A 25,019-nucleotide genomic window follows, 5' to 3' on the forward strand; every position below is an offset into this window, starting at 1 on the left:
GTGCTCGTATATGTACAAGTAAAAAAGAGGGTTCTGCTCAAGGATGTTAGCGCTGAAGGACCTGGCTAGACTTAAAAAGTCTTTTATTCAACTTGTTCCATTTGTCAGGCTTGAAACCACCCTTTGCACTTGGGGGTGGATGGGGCGAGATGGTTTGGTCGTTAACCCTCAACCATATTTCATTGCATCAACTTCTCAGTCAAGAGGTTATTGTGATACTAAAATGTTTAGATATTTCCCATACCCACTCTTCTGTAAACTCGTCAGTTGAAAGGATATTCTTGAAAGGATATTCTGCAAAATTCATTTCTTCACTTTTTTAACAAGTCCATTTTCAAAAAAATATATTTGGTATAGTTTAGATTTTAATTTCTTCCTCGAAATGCAAGGTTCAGAACTTGGACTCGAGATACAGGTGTAAAAGAGGATATTCCTCCTCATCCTTGGAGTTAAAGATAAGGTTGACAATTTTTAATCTCTTCTTTTCAGAATGAACCCTTCTCATCATGCCTGAGAAGAATACGATTCACGCGACATTAAAATCCTGTTTATGCAAACGCACCAAAAGAAAAAAAAGCAATTGGTATTTTAATATCGTTGAAGAGCTTTAATGCTCAGCATTTGCATAGAACGAAAGCTTTTCTCTGATGGAATAAGCTTGTGGTTAATATGCCAGAGCTAAAAACAACGTGACATAAAAAGAAATAAATTAAAATGCTTTTAAAAACCAGCTTTTATAAATCCCAATTTCAAGGAAATTGTGGAAAATTACTTTATTGTATTTTAAACAATAATTCTTCATATATAGCACGAAATTATAGTTTTTAATTAATTCTCCGACATTTTATACACCTAATTAATTAATTAATTAACAGAAAAACAATTTACAGGAGAAATTGTGAAAAATAAAATTTTTGAAACGTAATAAATGGAAGGTCGCGAAAATTAAATGTTGTTGGGAAGGATGAAGTAAATTAATAAATTACATCTGCTTCCGACAGCCATTGAAACTTTTGCAAATAAAGCGCGCTGTGTGAAAACTCATTGATTAAAATTTATAAATAAAATTGTGAAAAATTGAAAATGGGATTAATTTAAATTAATTTATCCTAACAGCGCATGTGAAAATTATTGACAGCTGTAATTAAGTGGAGTATGTGTGCGTAAATCTACTCGCGTGTATGATGTAACTGCGTGAAGGGAAAATTATATTTTACTTAAATGCATATATATTGTCAAGTCAAAGAGGTTTTGCACATTTATGCCGGGGAGTGCAGTGTTGATTTATTTTTAAGAGCTATAAAACGTTCATGTGGGAAAACATAGAACCTATGGAAAGCGTCAGTAAAACGGTAATCCGATATGAGTGTTGTGTTATAAGACAATCAATACAGAGGACATTGAATTTTCGTTCAGTTTCAATTTACAAAACATCGAGAGAAACTAATATTCTTTGTTACTCTCAATGGAAACTGGATATAAAGCTGTTTTTGTGAAAAAAACGACACTGCGGCAATCAAACTTGTAAAATTTATATTTACGTATATTATCTCATTTGACAAACAAAGAAAAATAAATTTCTGCACTGTATAATTAATAAAAAAATTTGATTTTATTGCATCTATTATGCATTTAGTTTATGCATTTAGCCGAATCAAAGACATAAATATGTATAAAAAAACTATTTTAGGAATGCTGTATCTATTACTGTAGACATAAATAGAGCAACTGTTAAACTTGCAAAACCGTTTGACGTCAAAAATTGCACGGAAACTCGTATATGTACAAATGGAAATTCTTTTCTCTTAAAATAATAATCTCAAATGAAATGTGAAATTCAGGTAGAACAAACAGCAAAGGGAATAAATATTAGGGAGTTTAATTCAATTTTCAAGTATAGTAGAGAGCATGAAAGTGAAACATTTTTACGTTTGTATTGTCGAATATAATGTAGTGAAAATAAGAAATAATTTAATACGTTTTTCTAGATAAGAAAAAGCTTCTTCGAATTTTATGGGAGGATTAGCTGTAAACAAGGCGCGAGTGTGAACAAGATTCCCATGAATCATGTTGAGTTTCCTTTCCTTTCTCCAGTTTCTTGAAGGAGAGCATCTGAGGGAATCGCGGTAAAGTTTTAACGAGAAAGTAACGCTAATATTCGCAAGTTGCCTTGAAAGAGAATCATGAAAGGGGCGCGTTCCATGAGCTTGCTCTATGCTCGCAGATATTTCACGCACCACCTTGCTAGCCATATATCATCCGCGTAACACATGGCGCCGTGCCATCCCCAGAGAGTTGCTTCGCAAACCATGAGAGGAAGGACCGAAGCGAAGTAGACGGAGGTTGGAAGGTTCCTTAATTTATCACCTTTTGCGGCGCAGCCTTACCTACAACCTACAACCTACAACCTACACTCTCACGTGTCTTAGATACACTTGAATAAAAGACGATCATCGATGACGATGTTTCGAGATTGATTATTTCAAAAATGAAGGATTGTTCTCTGCTCACTGCAATGGTATTCTCGTTTACGAAAATTGAATGCCCAACTTTGAGTTCCAATGAACTACACTGCTTTGTATCAAACGTAAAAGTTCTCTCACGTTCAAGCTCGATTGCTTCAAGCAATCGATTGTAAGCGACTTCTGGTGCACTTTGACGTCAAGAGGAAAAAAGTTTCGCACCTCCGAGCTTTGATCATTCAATCGTGATACATACTTCCTAACAATTTTATCATTCTTTTTTCATATCACATCATACTATCGATCTGCTTATCTGCTTTTTTCATGTTTCTCGCACATAAACAAATTTTAATTTTTAAATCGAAACGAGAATTGTCAGAAATTTCTGATATTATACCATCAGAGTGCATGGCATCAAATGACAAGAAGATTCAATTCCGCATTTACATACACAAGTTTTACAGAAGCGTACGTAAAATATTAAAAAGTGCGTTCCTTCTGTTTTTGCCTATATTTTCCGGACGGGAGAGAAAAAGAAACTCAGATATGAAGGAAAAAAGGACAAATTTCCTTTGAGCGAGACGGAGTGCAAGAGACATTCAACGAGGCACAAGTTCCGCTTCACAAAAATCGATCTTGTCAACACGCCTCAACACCTTCGGAAATATGGACTGTAAATGTAATAAATCTCGAAAAAAGTTTACCACATTTTGTCACTTTATGAAATGTGCAATATTAAAGTGTCATATTCAAGAAAAAGTATACAAAACCATTTGGTTTTTATATTATGCACGCATATATATTCTGAATTCGAAGAAAGTTACCTTTTATTTGCAACTTAAAATATTAGCAAAATTCAAGACTGAGAATGTTTTCGATTTCTTCAAAATAATAATTTTCAAATAATGGAGATCAGATCATTATTCAACACTTGATATTCTTAACAAGAGAATAAAACTCGACAATTCATTAGACTGATAACGGATAAAATTGTTTCCCAGAAAAGTATTATACTATACTATTATAATCTTAATTTAAGATCAGCTTGCTACTATTTTCCACAATTTGCATTCTACATCTCTGTTTAATATTTTAAAAGAATATTTTACGACTATCAATGATCAAATTTTCTCATTTCTTCTTCACAGTTCTTCTAAGAATATCAAAATTGAGACAAAAATTATTAAAATTGTTCCGATGCAATGTTTTAATACGTTTTTTGACTTAATTTGATATCTGCAAAAAAATTGTGACATAAAATAATAAGCAAACTAAATAATGCACAGCGACACATTTCGCATTTTGCTTAAAAAAAATAAAAATTTCTGAGAAAATAATAAATTTTTTTTTTACTCATATTAAGGAAGAAATAACTCACCCGCATTTAATCGTCATTGAAATTCTTTCACTCTGAATGTCAATAATTTATTCTTACATGGAAAAAAATGTCTTAATTAAATTTCTTATAATATAATAATAGAAGCTTATTAAAAAGTTGATAATTTATATCATAATGTATGTTATATAGAAGTATTTTATTCTTCTTTAAAAACTAAAAATATTGTAAATTATTTTTTCTTTTAATATTTGCATGTTGCGAGCCGTTTTTTATAAATAGGAAAATAAATGTCCACAGTTTTTCTGCGGATATCAAATTGAGACAAAAAACGAATCCAAAGTGTTGCGAAGCAACATTTTCATTCGTTTATTGTCTCAATTTCGTCGATTTATTTTTTCTTTTATTCACCATTTGTAAAGTAACATCAAAATTGATAACACATTTTTCTAGAAAAGAAGAAAAAATGAAATTAGACATCATTAAAAAAGACACAAAGTTGTTTTAAAAATAATATTTTATACCGAGTGAAATATTTATTTACAATAAAATTCTTCTTTTCTAGATTCGAATGATTTTAAAGAAATCAATTTTTTATTATTGGTCATAAACTTTTTATTGCGAGGAATAAAATTTTATTGAAAAACGACTGATAAATAACACATTCCTTATAGGGATGACTTAAAAGAATTTATGTAAAAAGTACCACTGAAATTAAAAGAAAAAAAAAAAAAAAGGAGAGAGAATTGAAATGAAAATTCATTTCACATGATGCGTATACTATATAAGTTATTATACTCATTTATTTTCTAATCTTCTTTCAGCCGCTTCCGTCGAAAAGTTTTGTGAATGAATTCAAAGAAAATTGGAAATAAAAATTTTCATAACGATGCAAGTTTAAACTGCGTTAGAGAAACATGAACCGTGAGTAAAAAGTAATATCTGGTGAAGTTCCAGGGGAAAAATCTTTTATATTCTGACTGTCGGTATGAAAATATGTCAGTACACACAAGTTTTTTAATAAACATTTAAAACGGTCATAAAGAGAGCGAAAAAAAGTGCGATGAATGATGATTATAAATGATTACCTGAAAAAAGAGGAAAAATGAAATTGCGTGTTGTATGTTTTTCAAATCAAAAGGGGTCGAAAGAAATAAATATAGTTATCGTAGATGTGTGTACAATTTGTCATTTCCTGAAGGAAAGTTTTCTCTTTTGGAAATGGACATAGTTCGTCTACATCAGGTGAGCGTGAGTTATTTTCCAGGGGTGGCTTAAGACCAACGAGCCGAGCGCGAGGGAGGAGAGAAAAGGGGGGTTAAAAAGGGGGCCGAGTGGTATATAACCGCAAAAGGCGAGACTGCGCCAAGGTTTCTATACTTCCTTACTCACGCGGCAACGCTTCGGTATAAAATACTATACCGTTAATATAACTTAACCAAGGTGATTTATGGAGCAACACGGAACGTACAACCGATCCTCGCCGGCGAAAATGGCGATGATCGTTGAACATTGTTTACGGCAAAGCTTATTGCTTCTCGATGGCCCGCATATTATAGGCTCATGGTTATCTCAATTTTTTTCACTAAAAGAATCTTTCGGGGAACACCGAACGCCGCAGCCGTTTCCGTGGCCTGGTATCGATTTCTCCACTGTCATCAATCAGTGATAGAAATCACCCAGAATAAATTGTATAAAAAAATCTAAAAATACACTGCATATTGAAAAATTCTTCTCCTAACAGCACCTAACAGAATTCTTCTCCCAAAGCGTACAATATCAATGAAAAAGTCATTAATATTATGAAAAATGTTCGTCCCTTGATTCTTTTTATACGAAAGGTTAATATTACAATTAGCAAGACTGATGTCGTTGTTGTAATAAATTCTTATTTCCAAAAAAGCCGACTAACAATCATTGATTACATCTCGATTTTGTATCTTCATATTTCTATGCAGATTCTATTCAGGATTTTGCTCTAAATAGCTTTGAAGCCGCTCTATGGTGGATTTACGCCTGATTTCTATGGTAAATACAGTTATATTCAGTATTACGTGCAACGCATGCGAATCCTTTACTTGATCGTATTAAAATATCGAAATTTGCTTTGCAACTTGAACAGAAAAGCTGTTGGCGCGGACAAAATAACGAGCTTGAGACCTTGTTTCAATTCTTTTCAATCTGTTTCAAAATCTAATTTAACACCTCCATACACAAAACTATTCTTCTTTCATAGTAAATTGTAAATAATTTTTAAATAAAATTAATTTTATATACTCACTCTTGTCATAATGTAATGAATAGTAATTATCTGTAATCAATATCGATATTACAAACTATGCATTCAAAGGCCAAATTGCTATAGATATAGTTGAAAGGTGTGGTTGGGAATATATTATAGGGGAAGTTATAGACACGTTCGGTTTCACGATGATCCAAAGAGTAAAGTATAAGATACTGTCTCTTGACAGAACTGGAGATTCTGTTGATCGCAAGTTTTGCTCTTGTATTGGTGAAACAACTGTTCTTGAAAGGGTCGTTAGTAACAGACGCCGACTCCTGTTAGAGACCCTAACTCTATTCGCAGTTCCCCAATATTTTGAGACATTCATGTCAAAACAGGATTGTTGCCTGCATGTAAAGTGACGCGAATCTTTATCCATTTTTGTCAAAGAAACTTGGGTAATTTACTAAATTTACTAAATTCACTAAATTCAGAAAGATTCAAATCCAATCTTGGAAAGAAAACTTCCATTCACATTTTAATATCAATGTGCTTCGAAGACATATATTGGGATGAAGATTTTCCCAGAATTGCTCCCACGTTCACCTCCTGAATTTGGAAAATGGTGAATATGATAAAATATTTATGTCGTCATGCCTCATTGCTCGCATAAATATTGGGATTCCAGTAACCATTTCTAGAGAGTTAGAATTATTGGTGTTATAAAAAAATTAAATTGCAAGATATGCCGTCGTATGATTTACTAGGAATTTTATATGTTAGATGACTGTTTAAATGAACAAATGTACTATATGCACTTTGGCATTTTTTTCAAATTGAGTACTTTCTCAATTCGTTTCGAATAGTGTGACACAAAACTTGAATAATGTGACAGACAATCTGAAATAGCGTTTTTCATCAATTTCAGAGATTTCAGGACAATAAAAAAGAATAAAAATACAATTCCAATTTATATTTGTGTTCTGGCAAGGGCATCAAACTTTTTAAACACGAGACAAAATACTGTCTACGCTTCTGCTTTCACCACACCACACCACACCACACCACACACTATAGGGTGAAACTTGATATTGCATTAATGCGGGATGGTCTAACTTGTGTGGGTCCTACCTGTGTCATGTGGTGTAATCTTTAGATACATTTTAAAGAAAGTAAACGATTTTATTCTTTTCGGAACTTTGAAAAATTTAAATTTTCAGAAAGAGCTTCAATTCAATCTGGTCATAGTGTTTCTGCAGAAACACTATCGAATTGAGACAAAAAAAAGAATTTGATTCTTTTTTTTGTCTCAATTTGATTTCTACAAAACTCTGGTTGGGTAATAATTGAAATTGGATTCGTAAGAATAAATACTCTTATTTAAGAATTTTCTTTTATTTGTATGCATCTAGATAAACGAGAATAAATTGGTCCACACAATGCAAATAACTTGGAGCAACTTTGTTCTCTGGGTGGAATCGGTGGAATTTTACTATAGTCTATTTGTGTATGTATATACATATGCAGATAACACAAAAGAGCTCTATGAGTTTTTGAGTCAGGAAATATTGGTTTACCACAAAGGTGTTAAACCGAACTATACCATTCGCTTATCTTTCCCAATAGGAATTAATTGTAAAAGAAGAAATATGTCATCCTTTATTGGCGATTATAACAAAATATACGATAAGAGTACATTGTGGGTGCAGATAAAATTCAAAATTGATCAACGAAGCAATTGTTGAATTTGTCCCTCATGTTATTATATTGTTGCGTGACTTGTTTTGTTTCTCTCGAAACGCAGAAAATTAAGTTTATATGACAATGAGAATGAAAGCTAGATTTTTCTCCAGGGACGCTTCATAAAAAAGAAATACAAGTCCCTCTGATAATAAGTTATCTAAAAAGTGTTACCATTTGTTATTTTGAATATTTCTTCTTTTGATATTCAAGTACATACCTAAATTATCTACAGTGCGTCAAGTAATGTAAGGAATTTAAAAATAATGATCGGATCTCGAGTACATTAAACTAAAAGTTTTAGGAGACAACGTCACTCGAAATGTCCAAGCTGATGCCAAAGGTGGTATATCTACAAGGGTTAAGTGTCTACAAGACTGGTGAAATGGCTTCTTCACTATGGCGCCGGCTCCCTCCCAGCATTATAAGATGAGATGGCACATTATCTTTAAGGGGTTCTAACTTTCCACATACATGCGAATAAAATACTTTGTCCTAATCACACACCTGCGTTTCTGCTTGTATAGTTATTTTCAACCTACCTACCTAGCTTGGAAAATTTTCTACAATTTTATAAGCAATCACTTATTATGCTACAGACTACATAAATAAGTTACCAATTTTCCAAAGTATAAAATTCAATAAACTAATTGAAAAAAATATTTTTTCATAGTCGTTAAGTTTTTATTGATTTTTAACACATTTCATAGGAAAACATTCGCGTGCACCTGCAGAATAGAATGCACATAATACAGCTTTATAGTGTTTACAATAGGTTCCCATAACAACAGGAGTGTCTAGCAAATAATATTACAATTTAGAAGAAGGCGCATTATGTATTTTGTGATCATTTTACAAGGACTATAAAATTTCTTATTGATATTGAAATTCCCAACGATTTTTTTAATTCCCTTGATTATTTAATAATAATCTTAATCTGATTAATTAATTCTAGGAGACTTTTAAGTCTGAGCGGCAAATTTGCAAAGTGTGAAAATCATTTTATTTTTGGAGAATGTTGCTAAAGGTAGAATTTCTCCTTTACGGTTTAACGAACCGGAAGTTATCCCACGAGTTTCGGAAGTGGGTTGGTTTTCACACGAGTTTTGCGTTCGAGGGGATCAGGCGTTGAAACGATGAGCTCACTGACAATTTCGTCATCGACATTTCTCATCAGAAAATTTTCAAACAGTAGATTAAAAAACAAAACCTACAGTTGACTTTCAATTCCCATTTCCCACCTTCAGTGATAATTGCATTTTATTTCAAGAAATAACATTTTCGGAACAGATGTGGTTTTCTTCATTTATTCTTTTTCAAAGTGTGTTTTATACAGAAGAAGAAAAGATATAGATCACTAAATTCCCAGATGTAGTTAAAAGTTAAATACTTGCTTGGCTTCCTATGGGATTATCCATCGAACCTTACCCCTCACTCTCCACACCTCTTTTTCGCCTTCCTTCCACCCGCCGTTTACAACCTGTTCCAATTCTCATCTTACTCTTTCCATTTTACAAAGTCAAGTACATATTAAATTTCTTTCCAGTTTCAAACCATCTAGAAAATATCCAACCAACATAGTGAAGACTCGTCGAGTGAATTATTTCTGTTTATTCAAATCCACAAGCGAGTATTTCAAGTGTATAAAAATGGAAACAAACCTTTGGAATAAAATTAAAATAATATATATAAATAACCACACCTAAATGGCACCACTATTTCAGCTGATTCAATTCTAATAACAATACATTTCCAAACTTGAATATCACACAAATCCAAACCCATAAAACAGATTCATTAACTTCCTGTCGTTAAATCGGCCTGGCTTCAGTTCCTGCCGTTCTAAAACCAGAGTAACCAACTTCTATTTAACGCTTAAACGACGTTTCCAATTGTCCATTATGTCCCATACTGACATGGCCAATCGCAGTCCATCTACCCATGTGTCTCCAGGAGATATATTTGTGGTCGATCAATCTTACGGAAATTGCACCCAGAAAGAATCTATCTAAGATATACCCTATTTCCTCGAATTTTAGAAAATATTATGAATTTCATATTATTTCACGCAGTGTTTCCATTAAAAATATTCTTTTAATTAAAAATACGTAAACAAAAAAATTAGGAAAATTGATCCCCACCTTTTTAAAGCTTGCCCCTCTTCTATACGCGGTAAATATCTTTAGAACCGATTAATATTATTCACTCACTGTTTTAAAAGGTCGTTGTGATTGAAAAATTGTGGCGTTGACATTGACATAATGTTCGCACCAATAGAAAAGCCCATGACGAGATAACAAACGCATAATCAACCGCAAATCCCTAGCGAGTAATTAAAAACAAACGCAATTCAGCTGCAAATATTGGAACGTTGTTGCAGTGAAAAAAGAAGAAGAGGGAAAAACGAATGAGAGTAGCCTGGCCATTTCATCCAATAAAATTGCCCCAGACTTTACCTGAATGCTCAAGATTAATTATTCATTTTCTATCCAAGTTTAAAACCACTGCGAAAGATAAGTAAATATTTTTTCACTTTTATTTATCTATAGAATTTGAAAAAAAGCTCAAAATCGTTATTCATGCGCTTTCACCTCAATTAGTCGATTTTTAAAAATTCCTTTTAAAAGCATATACATCTATATAACAAAAATCAGGGTTGCCACGCTTTCGCTTATTTCAAATTCCCTGATGACTTTTCCAGGGTTTTCAGATTAAAAAACGGAATTTTTCTAGGTTTTTAAAACTAAATTTATATTTTAAAAAATTAAATAATTCAAATAAATTTTTACAAATTTTACAAATTCAAACCTTTTTGAAATTAAACAACTTATAAAAAATTGTTATAAAACATATAAAGAAATCGTTCACTCCGAGTCTTCGACTCGGAGCAATCGATATCTTCATGTTTTATAATAATTAAAAAAAATTCATCTTTAATAATTAATTATTTTTAATAATTTTTAAAAAATTTCTTTGAAAATTTTCAAATCCTTTTCTTTCCAATTCAATTTTACGAATTCAATTAAAGTTTTTCAAACAAATTAAATCTACACAATTTTTAGTTAAAAATATGAAAAATTCAAACATACAAAGACTATAATTTGAAACCTTTTCAAAATTCAATTATTTCTAAAAATTCACGCTAAAATACTTGCTCTCTAAATTTAAATAAGTAAAAGTGTTTACTAATTGAAATTAGTCACTGACTTTTTGCTTTCGAATTAGTAAATTTTACTATTAAATTAGTAGAAATTACTATTTATTAGTAAAATCTGCTAATTCAAAAGCAAAAACTTAGCAGTCACTAATTCAAATTAGAAAACATTTTTAATAATTCAAATCTAGAAACTTTAATATGCAATTAAAATGAATTTTAACTGAAATTCATATTTGAATTAATTATTATTAGAAAATTCTACGTGATTGATCAATTATTTAAATACAAAAATAAATAATTTACTGAAAAATTGAATGTTTTTTAAAATTCAATTCTCATTTAAAGAATTTTAACAAACAAATTTTTAAATAGGTAATTAAAATTCTTTTGACGAATTTCAATAAAATTTTTAAGAATAATTTCATTTTTCGAGAAATTAGATTAAAATTGTATTAAAAATAATTGAATCTCTGTAAAAATTTTGATTGAATTGGGAAAAGTTTTTGAAAATAATTGAAATTTTGACAAGAAATTTATTAAATTTTTTGAAAATAATTAAATTTTGCAGAAAAATTTTATTATTTACAAAAGGTAATTGAAATTTTGACGATAATTTTTTTAAACTTTAGACAATAATTGAATTTCTGCGAAGAATTTTATTATTTTTGAAAATAAGACGAATTTTAATATTGTTTCTTTTTAAGTAATTGAATTCTTTCATGAAATTTTATTGAAATAGTAGATATTGAAAATAATTTAATTTTAATAAATTATTGAAATTTATTAAATTTCTTTAAAAAAATTTATTAAAATTATATTGAAAAAAGATTGAATGGTTAAAAAGAATTTAATTAAAAATTTTGAAAATAATTTAATTCTTTCAAGAAATTTAATTAAAAATAATTGAAATTCTGCGATGAGTTTTATTATTTATGAAAATAATTGTGGCAGCTCTGAAAATCTATTTGGAATTTATAGAAATATTTGTACTTTGCAATAAATAATTTTTATTTTTTTAAATTAGTGCGTAATTATAATTACTTGACTAATTATTTAGAAAATGATTTATAAAATTTGTATACTAAAATTCCGATATTGAAATGAGGGGCATTATAAATTCATAATATATGTTCAACTTGTTTTAATATAATTGAGGATCTAAATAATAAATTGATAGTAATTATTATATGACGATAATTTCAATTATGTAGCTATAGATGATACATATTATGCTTCCTGTGTTCGCAGGGAGATACAATATACAACAACAAGAATCAACTAGATATATCGATTCTTGCTATGTATTACAATATGCATCAATTCACTAACTGTATAATACTCAAGATATAAAGTAAATTCAGGATTACGACAACCTTGATTAGAGAATTAGGATCACGATCAAGTGCTATGTTATAAATAATCCTCACCTAGATGATTCAATTTTGGAATACATTACTAATTTAAAAAAATATTTATAAAGCATATATTTTTCACTGTATAGTTATAATTGATTTCTTTTATCCAACCGATCTAACCCATTATTTTCGAAAATAAAAAGATTGTGGGTTAAAAATCATATCGTGAAGAAAAAGGAGAAAAAATTGGAAAAATAATACATCACCCTGCGTAAATGATACGAATTATGCGCCGAGGGTAACATTGAGTAATTGAGGAGGTTATCATGTTTAATCTCGCCTTGCATCTAGTCGTGCTCTGACACTATACTTGTTATGTGCGTTGAATTATTCAAAGTTCACTTGGACAAATGAACGAAATTTTCATAGGACACACTAGGTACTCATATATATATACAATATGGATATTAAATTATGACCCATTAATGAAACGATATAAAATAAGAGATAGTAATTTCTTATAATATAAGAATAGTTATTTTGTATTCTTAAATATAAATTGAAGAAATTAAGAAAAAATTTGCAAACGCTGACTTCAACGTCGCGTCATTGCACTCTCTTCAGACAACTCACTTCATAGGCTCTAATTTTTAACAATTAAAGTCATCTAAAAGGACAAAAAAAAGACAGCAAAGCATATTACATAATTCTAGGTCACAAAGTCCACATCTTTCCTGAAAAGACTTCAATATATCATTCACAATAATTCTACAAAGCGTGGGATATATAATAAACTGTTGATGGCACAAACCTATCTATCAAATGCTATTATGCAATAAACAATTTTTATTCAACCTCACAAATAAAACATTCATGTATTTGTCACGCACACGAATTGAGGGCAACAACCATAGTTCCCAACTTTCGATTTTATTATGGAACACATCTAAATAAAAATAAAATTGCTTTAGATTGCAATGATAATAATAATAATTTAAAAAAATGTTCTACATAATCCATGAAGTAACATTTGAATTAAAAATTAAAACAACGAAAAGAGAAGTGCAAAAATAATATAAATTTCCACAAAAGTCAAAATCATCAATAATTGTAATTGATGTAATTGGAATTATATTCATGATTTTAATTCAAGTTTATTATATCGAAATTTTCTCTGAATTTAACTCAAAATTTAATGAATTAATTTATGGAAAAAGTATTTGAATCATGTATTTTCCATCATTAATTTTAGGATGACTCTGAAAAGAGAGTTTCACAATGAATAAAATCACACATCGTGAAATTTAAAAAATATATTCTCATTTAAAGTACAAATATCCCACATCCTATTTAAAAAGAAGAATATAATTTTCGTGTTTGCCTATTGCATTGGTGGAATATTCTTATAATTAGAACATATTGCTTCTTTAGTGCAAACGAAAGAGAGAGAGAAAGAGTAACCCGCAGTTAATAATTATGACACTTGTAACAATTCCTCAACGACAACGGATACCAAACTCTTGAGTGATGACGATATGGAATCTCTAAATTAACTCAGTCAAGCATTGTATACATGTATATTTCACTGCTGGAAATAAGCAAGTCACGTGTTAATGATCATGTGGGGTTCATGCAGTTTATTTTAATCTTCATTCATTATTAAATATCAAGTTTTTTTTTGCCCTTTTCTAAGTTTTTTGAGTTTTGAGTTTTGAGTTTTGAATAAATTATATAATGGTCATTGAATTAATAAAAGTTTTAATTGTGTAGTATTTTCTTCATCATCAATGAAAAACACAACTTGTAAATCTGCTCTCCTTATAATCTTCTTCTTAAATTCCTTTAATACTTGGGTATTCTAAAGGACTAAGCCGCACTGAAGAAGAAATTTTTAAAACTGAGAAAATGTGTAGAAAATCTTATAAAACATGTATGGCTCTTTCTGGTAAATACTAAAGATTCTTGTCAAGCTTTTCTTTATTACCCTCGAAATTAGATTATTATTATTATTATTATAAAAAATTTAATAAACTATAATTTTCAAGTTGCAGTAAAAATATATTTTAATACTAGGATACCATGTAGGTACCTACAGAGCGAAACATATATTTCAAATCCTTAAGTCATTGATTCAATATTGCGTCGCAGTCAAAGAAAGAGGAAGCATTTTGTTTTCTATTCTTTTTGCCTTTAATACTTCTCGTGTGAGAGGAAAGATAGATCAATATCTAATATTTCGTGGTTATAAAAATACTAAACTTGGACAACATTTTACGATGTTTTATAATACCTACATGATGCTTGTTGGCTGTATATACAATATTGATTAAAGTTTCAATATTTTTCAAGTACAGAAACAGAAAAATAAAAGGTTTATATTTTCACTGCAGCCAAAATTGCGCAGATAATTTTTATCCCCGGTATACATCAAAAGAGAAAACTTAGTAGGGAATCAAACAACAAATACACTTTTGTTCATTGTAGAAAATAAAAACTTGCACTTTTTTTTCTATATGTTCTTTTTGTCTGGTAAGCAGTATAAAATATAACATACGTTATTGTTTCGTCTCTGCACGAACTGTGCTTGTTAAAAATATCCGGTTCAGAAGCGAGAGACGACGATAAGGAGAGATAGCAAATGGAAAGAGTAAAAGACTTAGGAATTAAATTCGTTTATTTCGTCTCAACAAAAGCTAAATTTTCTTGGCGAACCAAAAATTTCTAAACCTTGCTTTTATAAAATCACTTCCGTTGGTTTCAGTACTTTACTATTTCTCGATATAATCAGTATAAAAAATAAAGAATATCGTATATGTAATGGTCAAGTTGAAAATAACTTTTTTTTTAATTCACACAATATTTTTAATGGATTTTAATTTTGAAGAATAGTGTTTATAAAATATTTTTACAGACATCCTAAAGCTCCAATGAAAACCATCATGGATAGGAGAGATTTCGATGAAACCCTATTTATGTCCAATGGTTTCCACTTTAAGTAAATGTGGAGAGATAAAAGTTTTCTTCAGGCTCTGTGAGAAGAAGATCAAATTGATTCAACTAAATGACTTTCTTCCAAATGAATCGTGACAAAATAAAATTGTCGGAATATTTCTGGGTAATAAAGCTGAATATAAAAGTTATTTTTATTTAGATTTTATTTTATCTCCAAGTATGGTGAAATAATAAATATTGTAAAATAAAAAAATTATTTGTAACAATAGTATATATAGAGGAATAATAATTTTATTCAAATATTAACTTAAATATTACCGACAACTTAGAAAAACTATATTTGTCTCAAAGTCTACTCGCGTGGAAATTGAATCTGGGCGCTAGCCACGACAGTGGTCGAGCAATCGACCTCAGGTGGAAGTTGGGCATTGTTCGGGCTTCTATCTAGGTTCCAGTACCAGAAACATCAGGGTGTTTTCTTATTAGTAACTTTAACCTTCTATTTGAATTATTGTGTAATTACTATATGGGTGATTCTCCAAAAAACCTCATTTTACATGTAATCAAGATTTTCTAAATAATTATAATCATTTGGGAAAATACCAAGTCATATTTCCCTATTTTATCACTTTTTCTAAATGTTCTGCAAGAAAAAGTTGTAAAATTTTATTGTTTAATACATTTTTAAAATATTTTACCACCTCAAAATCGATTTTCTAACCTGTCATCTAAGTGCTTTTCATTTTTTCAATAGGTAAAACAATTATTTAAAACATGAAAATTGGTACTTTATTAATTTTTTCTAAAAGTTATGATATTTAAGAATAATTTTCAAAAATATAAATAAAATATGTCGTGTAGTTTTTTTAAATATAGAAAATGAAATTTGTCATGTAGTACCGCGTCATTCCTCTCACTCGTTGAATATTATCCAATATTTTTGCTGTGCGTAGAGATATTGATTAATTATTGTGATCAATATTTAAATTAACATCTCTAATATTAATTTCTTAAGTTACTTTTTAAAAAATGTCATTATTTTGCGTTAAAAAAATTAAAATTGAGACATAAGCAGAGATTCACAACCTAAAGCGTCATTCCTCTCACCCCTAATAAAAACAATATTAATATATATAAATTGATCGCAAATTTTTTTCACATAAAGTTATCCTTTATAAACATGATAGGGCATTCTAAGCTGGAGGAAAATTATTTGTCAATTAAATAAAATTAAAAAATGTTGAAATCGTCATTCCTCTCACCCGTCATTCCTCTCACTTTTTTGAATAAAAATTAAAAATTGATATGATTGTCGGTTGTTTACAAACTGCCAGTGAAAAGTGAACCTAAAATGTATGAAAAATAATTTTTGACAATTGTTTAAAGAGATTTTTGATAACTGTAAGTATTTCAAAATCTATAAAATTTACAGATAATAGTAATAAATTATAATTTTTAAATAATTTTTTGTAAATAGAAAAATATATATAATAAAAAACGCCGGCGCCAAATTTTAACCTCTTAATTTTTTTGTAAATTTTAATTTAAAATATATACTTTAAAAGCTAAAAGTTAGCATGATCATGCTATAGAGGTGGTAGATTTTTGAAAGCTCAATATAATTGACTGCATTAATCCATAAATAATAATTTTTTTTCTTTTCTGTTTGTAACTCACAAAAAGGAGTATTTCGGGAGAATCACCCATATAATGTATTTTACTAATAAATATAAAAAATGAATTTTTATTTGTTGTGGAACTTGATCTAGTTTCAAACTAATCCGGATTTATATGACGAATTTTAAAACTTTCTAATATTTGATTTTAAGATTTGCTATTGATTTTAAAAAAAAATTTAGCCTACATTTTATATATTTTGTTGACTTTGTGCAATGAAGAAATATCTACTGAAAAACTGAAAGCAAAGAGATGCAAATGTTAAACCCGTGCCCATCCTTTTTGTGCGACATACATATACTATTTTTGCATTCATATTTATACGAATAAACTGCAAAGAGCAATGACTCTAGTGAATTTTTTTATGTTTTTACAAGCCCAAAAAAGATGTATAATAGAAATACAGAAAAAAAATCTGAAAACTACCATAGACTTGAATTTTTTAAACTTCAACCCTCAAAAAAATATATCGATCTCAATTGTTATAGCAACAAGTATTATCATATAGGAGAGTTTGACACTTAAGGTCAAAAACGCGGTCACATATATACCCGTCATGATGCAATTCACTTAATATACATAGGTATTCAAAAAACAATTCACTTTTTTATCGATTATAAATGCATTACACAACTGTACAGGAGATTCATGACCGTATTTGCAATGCATCTGTAACTGACGCCATAACTCACTTCAAGTATAAAATTGTACTGAATTTCAGAAGAAATAAATATCGTTTTCAATGAGGAATATTTTTTTCACGTTCAAATAGTATGAAAATAAAATCATTCGGCATCGGCGAAATTCAAATTAAATTATAATGTTTTAATGGTGTTATTAGGAACAAAATGTTAATTAAAAAATATAAATAAATATTTATTATGTCCTTATTAATTTGAAAAAAACATTTATCAATAAATGCAAACGATAATTGAAAGTTGCTTTTATTTTCAATCACAATTGCTATTAATTTAATGTTTATGATTATTCATGAGATGAATGCTAGAGGTGTAAAACAAGGGAAACATCTAGGTGAAGACACATATTAATTAAGGGGAGGTTCTCATTGCGGGGGCCAAAATAAACACAAAATTTGACAATTTTTTGCGAGGAACGGCTATGACTTAACGATGTAATTTTTTTTCTAAATAAAGATACATTCTTAAACTTTTAAAATATATATTTCATTTTCAAAAAAATGCAAAATGGCGGCCAATATGGCGCATCTAGAAAATAATGTTTTTTTAAATAGGGAAAACGGTGGGCATTCTACACTGCGCAATTTTTAGTCTAAAACAAAAACTCAAAATTTTTTATAAAGGTGACATACTAAAGAATAGGTTATACCTATAAAATAGTTAAAAAGTTTATAAAATGGCAAAATGGCGAACACATTTTTTAAAAAAACTGCGTTATCGCATTATTTTTCCATATTTGACCTCTTGTAAAAATCTCTATTGTTAACAATTTTATCATATTATAGGTATAACCCCAGTAGAATTTAGTTACCTTTAATTATCCGCAAACCCAAAGTTGATTGATTAAATAGTTTAGACGCTACGATGCCCACCAGTTTGAAAAATCTTGTTTCGAGAAAAACGCGTTTAAGGTTTGAGAAACATTTTTGTGCAATAATTGTATTCTTTGCAATTCTTTGTTCAATTTGCGTATATGATAAATATCTATAGGTATTTAGGGTCGCTCTTTACGATTCTGAGGTCAGATTTGCAAAATTTTCAAAAATTGATTCGATTTGCCTGACATTTGTTACTCAGTGCTCGGGACGGCGGTGAGTTCAAGACTTCATAAAAACGAAAATATTCTTCGGATCAAAAAATCGCTATACACACATATTCTACATATATATATATAGCTTTAAAAAAATACAATAAAAAAGAAATCAATTTTTTTGACTCCCGCAATGGGAACCTCCCCTTAAAGCTTTCAGCAAGTTTTATCGTTCCACGAAATGTTCTCATTTATTACTGATTGAATGAAAAATTTTAAACGCAGTTAAGTTCAGTCTAGATTAATTTCATTTACAGCAGATAAACAGTGTCAAAATTTGTTTCTAGACCATTCTATAGTTCATTATTCTTTTAAATAGGTATACTTACTAATTAATTTTGTACTAGAAAAAAATTTGAATTCAATTTCATATAATAATAATTATAGATAGGCAATCTCTTAATTGTATAAACTAAAAAAAATTCTATGCTAAAATAGACTTAAAAAATCGGTTCAATTTTCAGAAAAATATGTGGCCAAAAACTGTTATTTTATATTTTGTGTTTGCCTTTAAATTTAATAAATAATTGTATAACTTTCCTCCAATTTTTACAAACCTAGCTATAGTAATGTTTTTTAAAAATTTTTTGTACGATGTAGAATGTTAAATTTTGTTAGGGATTTAGTACCAAAGTACTAAGTTTACTTAAGTACTTTATTGTACCAAAGGGATTTGTTCTCGTGAATTTATGCAAAGTAAGAAAAGATTCATATTAGTCACAGGAAAGTATGGGAATCACATAAGTTCGTCTCTCTCGCACTCATAGGCTATGACTGACATGAAGCTTTTTCTTCTGTATAAATAAATAAATATCAAAAATTCAATTCTGTTTAGAAAGTTTTAAAAAAACACAGTATAGCCATTCAATAACTTTTGAATACATTTATTAAAAATTTTATCTTATTTATCTCTATTTGAACGAAATTCAAATCAATAGTATAAACTCGGAAAGAATGTTAAAAAGTACCTAAGATAAAATTGCAGATAAAAAAATTTGGAGCAAATAGCAACTATTTATTGAACTTAAAGAAAAATATACAAAAAGGTGAAAAATTTTAATTTATTTAATTATTAAAATAATTATTTGTTAATAAATTTTGTAAAAAGTTAACTTTTTTAAAATTACACAACTCTAAATAAAGTTTTATTTCGAGTCAAAAGTTTTTTGGTTTGAGGTTTAAACCTCAATAAAGAATTATTTAAAAATATAAAACGTTTTTTATAAGAGGAAAGGACATAAAAATACCGTGATATATAAAATACATTTGAAACTATATAACAGCGCATGAAGAGAGAGCAGCTGTCCTAACCTACCATAATTTTGAATGTCACCTCTGGCCAAGCGCGAAAAATCTAAATTCGAAATGGTTGACTTTATATATTTTAAATTTATTAAAACCAATGAATAGATTTCTACCTGAGACAAATCGGGATCATCTTCAATTTTTTTCTTGATGCCCTCACTCGACGCATGTCCTCCTGCGATTACAATGAGAAAAAGAAAAGCCGGTAGACACATTGTTAACACTTTTAAACTCATTTTTCTTCTTCTAATTGTTCCTTACTGTTTTGTCACAAGACACTAAAAATCACTCACTATATACCTAAATTAAACGAATTTACTGATGTAAAAAAGTTTTCATTTATCTGGACGAGAATGAATTTACACGTATATTTAAAATCAGGAACTAGACAACACTTTTATACAACATTCACCACCTAGAATATACTTTGTAAAATTAATAGTTTAAATAAAAATTGAGAGATAAACATGAATTTATTTAATGTCAATGACACTATGTAAACAGAGTCGCGTTTCCTTACACGACGTGTGGACAACACGAACGATAGCGCGGGACTGCGCCTTCTCCATGCGTGAACGTGATCCCTGCTCCCCCCACTACACAAAGTATCCCCGCCACCCTCACAAAAATGTCATGTTGAATAAAAGCTTTTTGTATGACGTCAGGCATTCCTCCTTAACTGCAACCCTCAAAAACAGTTTCTTCTTTTTTGCCTGATTATGACACGTGTACGATTATAAGTTCTCCGAGTAAAACTAAAAAATTTCTATTTCAATGTAATGAAATGAATTATTTACTTTAATTAAAACTTTATAATAATACGAAACAAAATAACATTGGAGTAGTTAGACCCCAAGCTATGCATAAACTTGTACAGTAAAAAAAAAAATTTTCAAAAATTTCAGGAGAGAGTAAAGTCGTTATTTTTTTATTATCAGTTACGATCGATTTTAGTTTGTTACACAGGAAACTAGGCAAATGAAAACAAAACTAAAATAGGCGAACTTTAAAATTAGCTTAAACAAAGTTCAATTCAGAAGAAAAAGTTGTAAACATTTTTTCCCCTTAGAATATTTATTTATAATTCTTCTGTAAAAATAAGCGATGCTATTGATTTAATAGTGTACTTTTCGCACAGCACCCACATAATACAAGTTTTCAGACATTTGTGGTCTTCTAAGTGAGTTTCACACAATATAAATTTTAACCTGGACCTTCCCATAATTTACCTACACCTAAAGTTACTTTGGAAACTCAAAGTAAAGCAGTACCACAATAAACGCAAAAGATACAACTTTTGGGGCATTAATATTTGTGTATGAAATCCTTATAATTAAAACTTGTCAATTAGCATTTTCTCAAATTTATTTACAATGGTAGCAATTTGACCCATTATTTACGAAAACAATAACAAATATTTATTGTTAAAATGAAAAAGAGTAAATGATAAGAATGAAGTGAGCGGTTGAGGAGTGCATTTGTTATACATATGGTATAGGTTTGAACTAAATCCCAGAACATTAATATTAATATCAACACAATACCAACTCACAACATCATAACTTTCAAAGTCTTAGGAGTTCTCTCCCAGGTGCTGCACAATGTCACATATAAAACAGCAATATTTTTCAACCAAACAGACGAAACGTCTAGAAACACGCATTACTTTGTTTCTGAGAGTGTAACATTTTTCTCCACTCTCTTTCTACCATTGTAGGTAAAATCCTTCTTTTTAATTTAATCATAATACATGATATAGTAAATTATTTTTCTAAATAGTATTTTCATTATTTCTAGAAACGGATATAGAGAAAAATTTTCTTCTTCCATCTGCATAACTGAATTTGAATAAAGCTTTTTCACTCATTTGAAAGTTGACACGAAATTTGTCACAATGCATGATAATAAACTGAACTTTCAGTGAAATTTGTGTTCGTTAAGCAAACTATACTGTACAGAAAACTACTCCACATGCACCGAGTGTGTAATTATGTTTGCAAGCATGTTTGAATTACAAGTATATCAGTATACCTACTTTAGTCAAGACTTTGTAACTTATATATATATTCCGTCCAATAAACTCGTTACTTACGCGATTCATTAGTCATTAATTTAGTATTACTTCTGTATAATAAAATGTTATTATTAAGCAAAAAAAAGTCTTAAGTATAAACTATCGGTTTTCCCCTGCTACACAAGATTCGACAAAAAGTATATAATTCTTGCTATTTACATAATATAGCCATTATAAATAAACAAATATTATTTTCACACAATCTTAAATAGTTTAAAATAATTTATTTCGGTTTTTTTATTTGAGTACCCGCAGACGATAAACTCACTTGATTCTAGATATTTATACGCGGAAATATATTTAAGTCCGTCACGCGATTTCTTCATTCATCAAAAGTGCTAATACATTATATATACAAAAACTTAAATTCTGAATATAAGTAAAAAATGCAACTGAGTTAAATATTTCCAATTATATTGTAAAAATAATCTGGGACAAAATATCTCGAAATAATGCAATACTTGTTTAGCGTCCCTCTAACAACTCATTTTCACGTTTTTCTCTATACAGTATAGTTTTGTCTTTCTCTATACCATTTTCTCATTTTAAATAAATAGCTATAAAAATCATTATTACATTTATCACAATTGAATAATTATAAATTGTTACTATAACTATAAAACACTCTCTAAATATATAAGAAAAGAATAAATGTAAGAATGTAAAAAAATAGTGAATATTCTTTCATGATGAAGTTACATACATATATTCTAAAAGAATTTTCAGAAAGTGTATTAAAATATGTACAATTATTTTGCCATGATTGTGCTGCATTTTGGTTGCGGCAGATAAGCCATAATTTTAAAAAGGAAACGGGTCACAGAGGAAACATTATTTTTTAAAAATCGATGAAAAATCAGTTTATCATGCAATGCATATGTGCACCATTTGAAAATGCGCTTTGGGCATGAAAAATTTACTATAAATACCTAGTATATTAGCATTCATAATTTCGAAAACATATTAGCAAAAAAATGTAGGTAAATTAAGAATTATTCTCAAATACGGAAAAATGACTATTAATAATAAGATGTAAACGCTCTTTTTAGCTTATTTTAATATTTTGGCTTACGCAGTTTACAAAAAAATTAATAAAGACAAGTTTAAAAATGACACCGTACTTAAAATGAAAGTCATAATAATTATAATATTATCCCCCTTAATATATAAGATTTTCATTTGATAATGAATATGCTCTAATAACCATATAAGTCAATGGTCAATGCTATTTTGATAAGATTAATTCCGTTTTCTATTTTTACCTTTTATTCTCATCCTGTGCTATTGCCCAAATGTCCTCTTCATTTTAATGCAAATTAGTCCATAACTCGCTTTCACGTGGGAAGCATTTAGATCGCTTAGTGGCTTCTTAACTTTTATTAATCGTTTAAGTTTTCTCGGTATTAGATACTGCAGATAATTTTTTGTTTCGCACACTAGATTTTTGCGTGCTTTGTTTCAGCAATTTTCTAATTTCCCTTATCTTGAAAATTGTTTTGAAACCAAAAATTTGTTTTCAAAAATTTAAAACCAAATATTCAAAATTATAATTATAATATTTTAATTATTGAGTTACAACTAGATCTATAGTTACAACTCAATAGGTGCATATGTTACATCTGTTATATGTACATTATATGTAACTTAAAAAATTTTATTATATAAAAAGTTTTTTTTTATAAAAGATTCTATTTCACGCAATTAATGTTGATTTTTGTCTTGGCGAACTGGTTAATCACCTTTTTCTTGAGACATTAACAAACGAGGATAATAATTTATTTCAAATGACTTCTCTGCACCTTCATTATTATTCTTTAGCACAAAACGCCTTGTGAATATACCAAGCAAAATTTCATTATAATTTTTTTTCATCGTTTTTTTCATTAGTGTACGTAATACAACCAGTATGGAAAAAACGTCATTATTTTACAAAAGCAAAAAGAAAACGAAAACAATTGACATTTAATGAGAATTTTTTTAGTTGTAAACAATTTTAATTTTTCAAATTTAGTCTACACCGTCTACACATTTAGTATTTTACTACATTTTTCAAGAATTATAAAATTATATATCATAATGATGTTAATGCTCTAAATTGAATGCAAATTAATTAGTAAATTTAAAAGCAAACCTATTAAAATGCAGAACGTTTAAAAATGCATATAATTATTTATAACGAGGAAGATAGTTATAGTTTTATAAATACTCTATAATAAAGAATACGACTTTAACGTATTATAAAAACGAACTGTACAATTATAAAGATCAGATTCGTAACAATTATGTAGAGCAGGTTAGGATGCACGCAAAAGTTAATTAACTGACTACATTGTGGTGGAAAAGTAGCGGAAGAGCCGCGCCCAATCTAGTAGCAGACGATGATAACGCGATAAATTTATTGGCCAACAACGATTCGATCTGGACGGACTTTCATCGTTGGCGTTGTGATAACTTCTGCTTTAATTAACGACCACCACTATGGCAGACATTTAGCTTTAGAAAAGAATTGTTAATCTATTTTCGAGAAATGACGGCAATATTTCTTCTAAATATTAAAAATAATACCTATTATATCTACGAAAGAAATTTCTGAGAATAATTAAGTTTTCCTCGCAGGCTTACGTGATACCTGACTTATTGTTTCTAAAGACATGTTCCCTCTACAAAAAATCAATTTTCCTTAATACCCGGAAAAATAGTTTCAAGAAAGAAGAATTATGTGTATTTAAATAATGTACTTTAATACAGTTTGCAAAAGTCACGTTACAATGCAATGAATGACGAAGGTTGAAGCTTGTAGTGGTATCACTTCAAGGGATTCAAAGCATATTATTAGCTGCGATATTGATTTTCAAATCCTTTCTCTAAATTGAATCAGAAATACTAAACGCGCAATATAACACCCTCTGATGACACTGTAATGAAATAATTGTAAAATCTATTTGGCAA

The 25,019-nt window shown here is 29.1% G+C and overlaps 1 protein-coding gene across 6 annotated transcripts in view; it reads right to left on the reverse strand.

The window, feature by feature from the left end:
• LOC122500119 (fasciclin-1) overlaps nt 1–20,541 on the reverse strand; it is a 106,936-nt gene extending 86,395 nt beyond the window's left edge. For all 6 annotated transcript variants that reach the window (XM_043608867.1, XM_043608866.1, XM_043608865.1 and 3 more), the window contains exon 1: nt 20,110–20,541. In XM_043608867.1, coding sequence (XP_043464802.1) covers nt 20,110–20,232 — 123 coding nt within the window. In that variant the 5' untranslated portion in view covers nt 20,233–20,541. The remainder of the gene's footprint in view (nt 1–20,109) is intronic.
• Nucleotides 20,542–25,019: the final 4,478 nt, after the last annotated feature.

The sequence above is a fragment of the Leptopilina heterotoma genome, unplaced genomic scaffold (assembly GCF_015476425.1).
Source record: "Leptopilina heterotoma isolate Lh14 unplaced genomic scaffold, ASM1547642v1 Lhet_182, whole genome shotgun sequence".
NCBI lineage: Eukaryota > Metazoa > Arthropoda > Insecta > Hymenoptera > Figitidae > Leptopilina > Leptopilina heterotoma.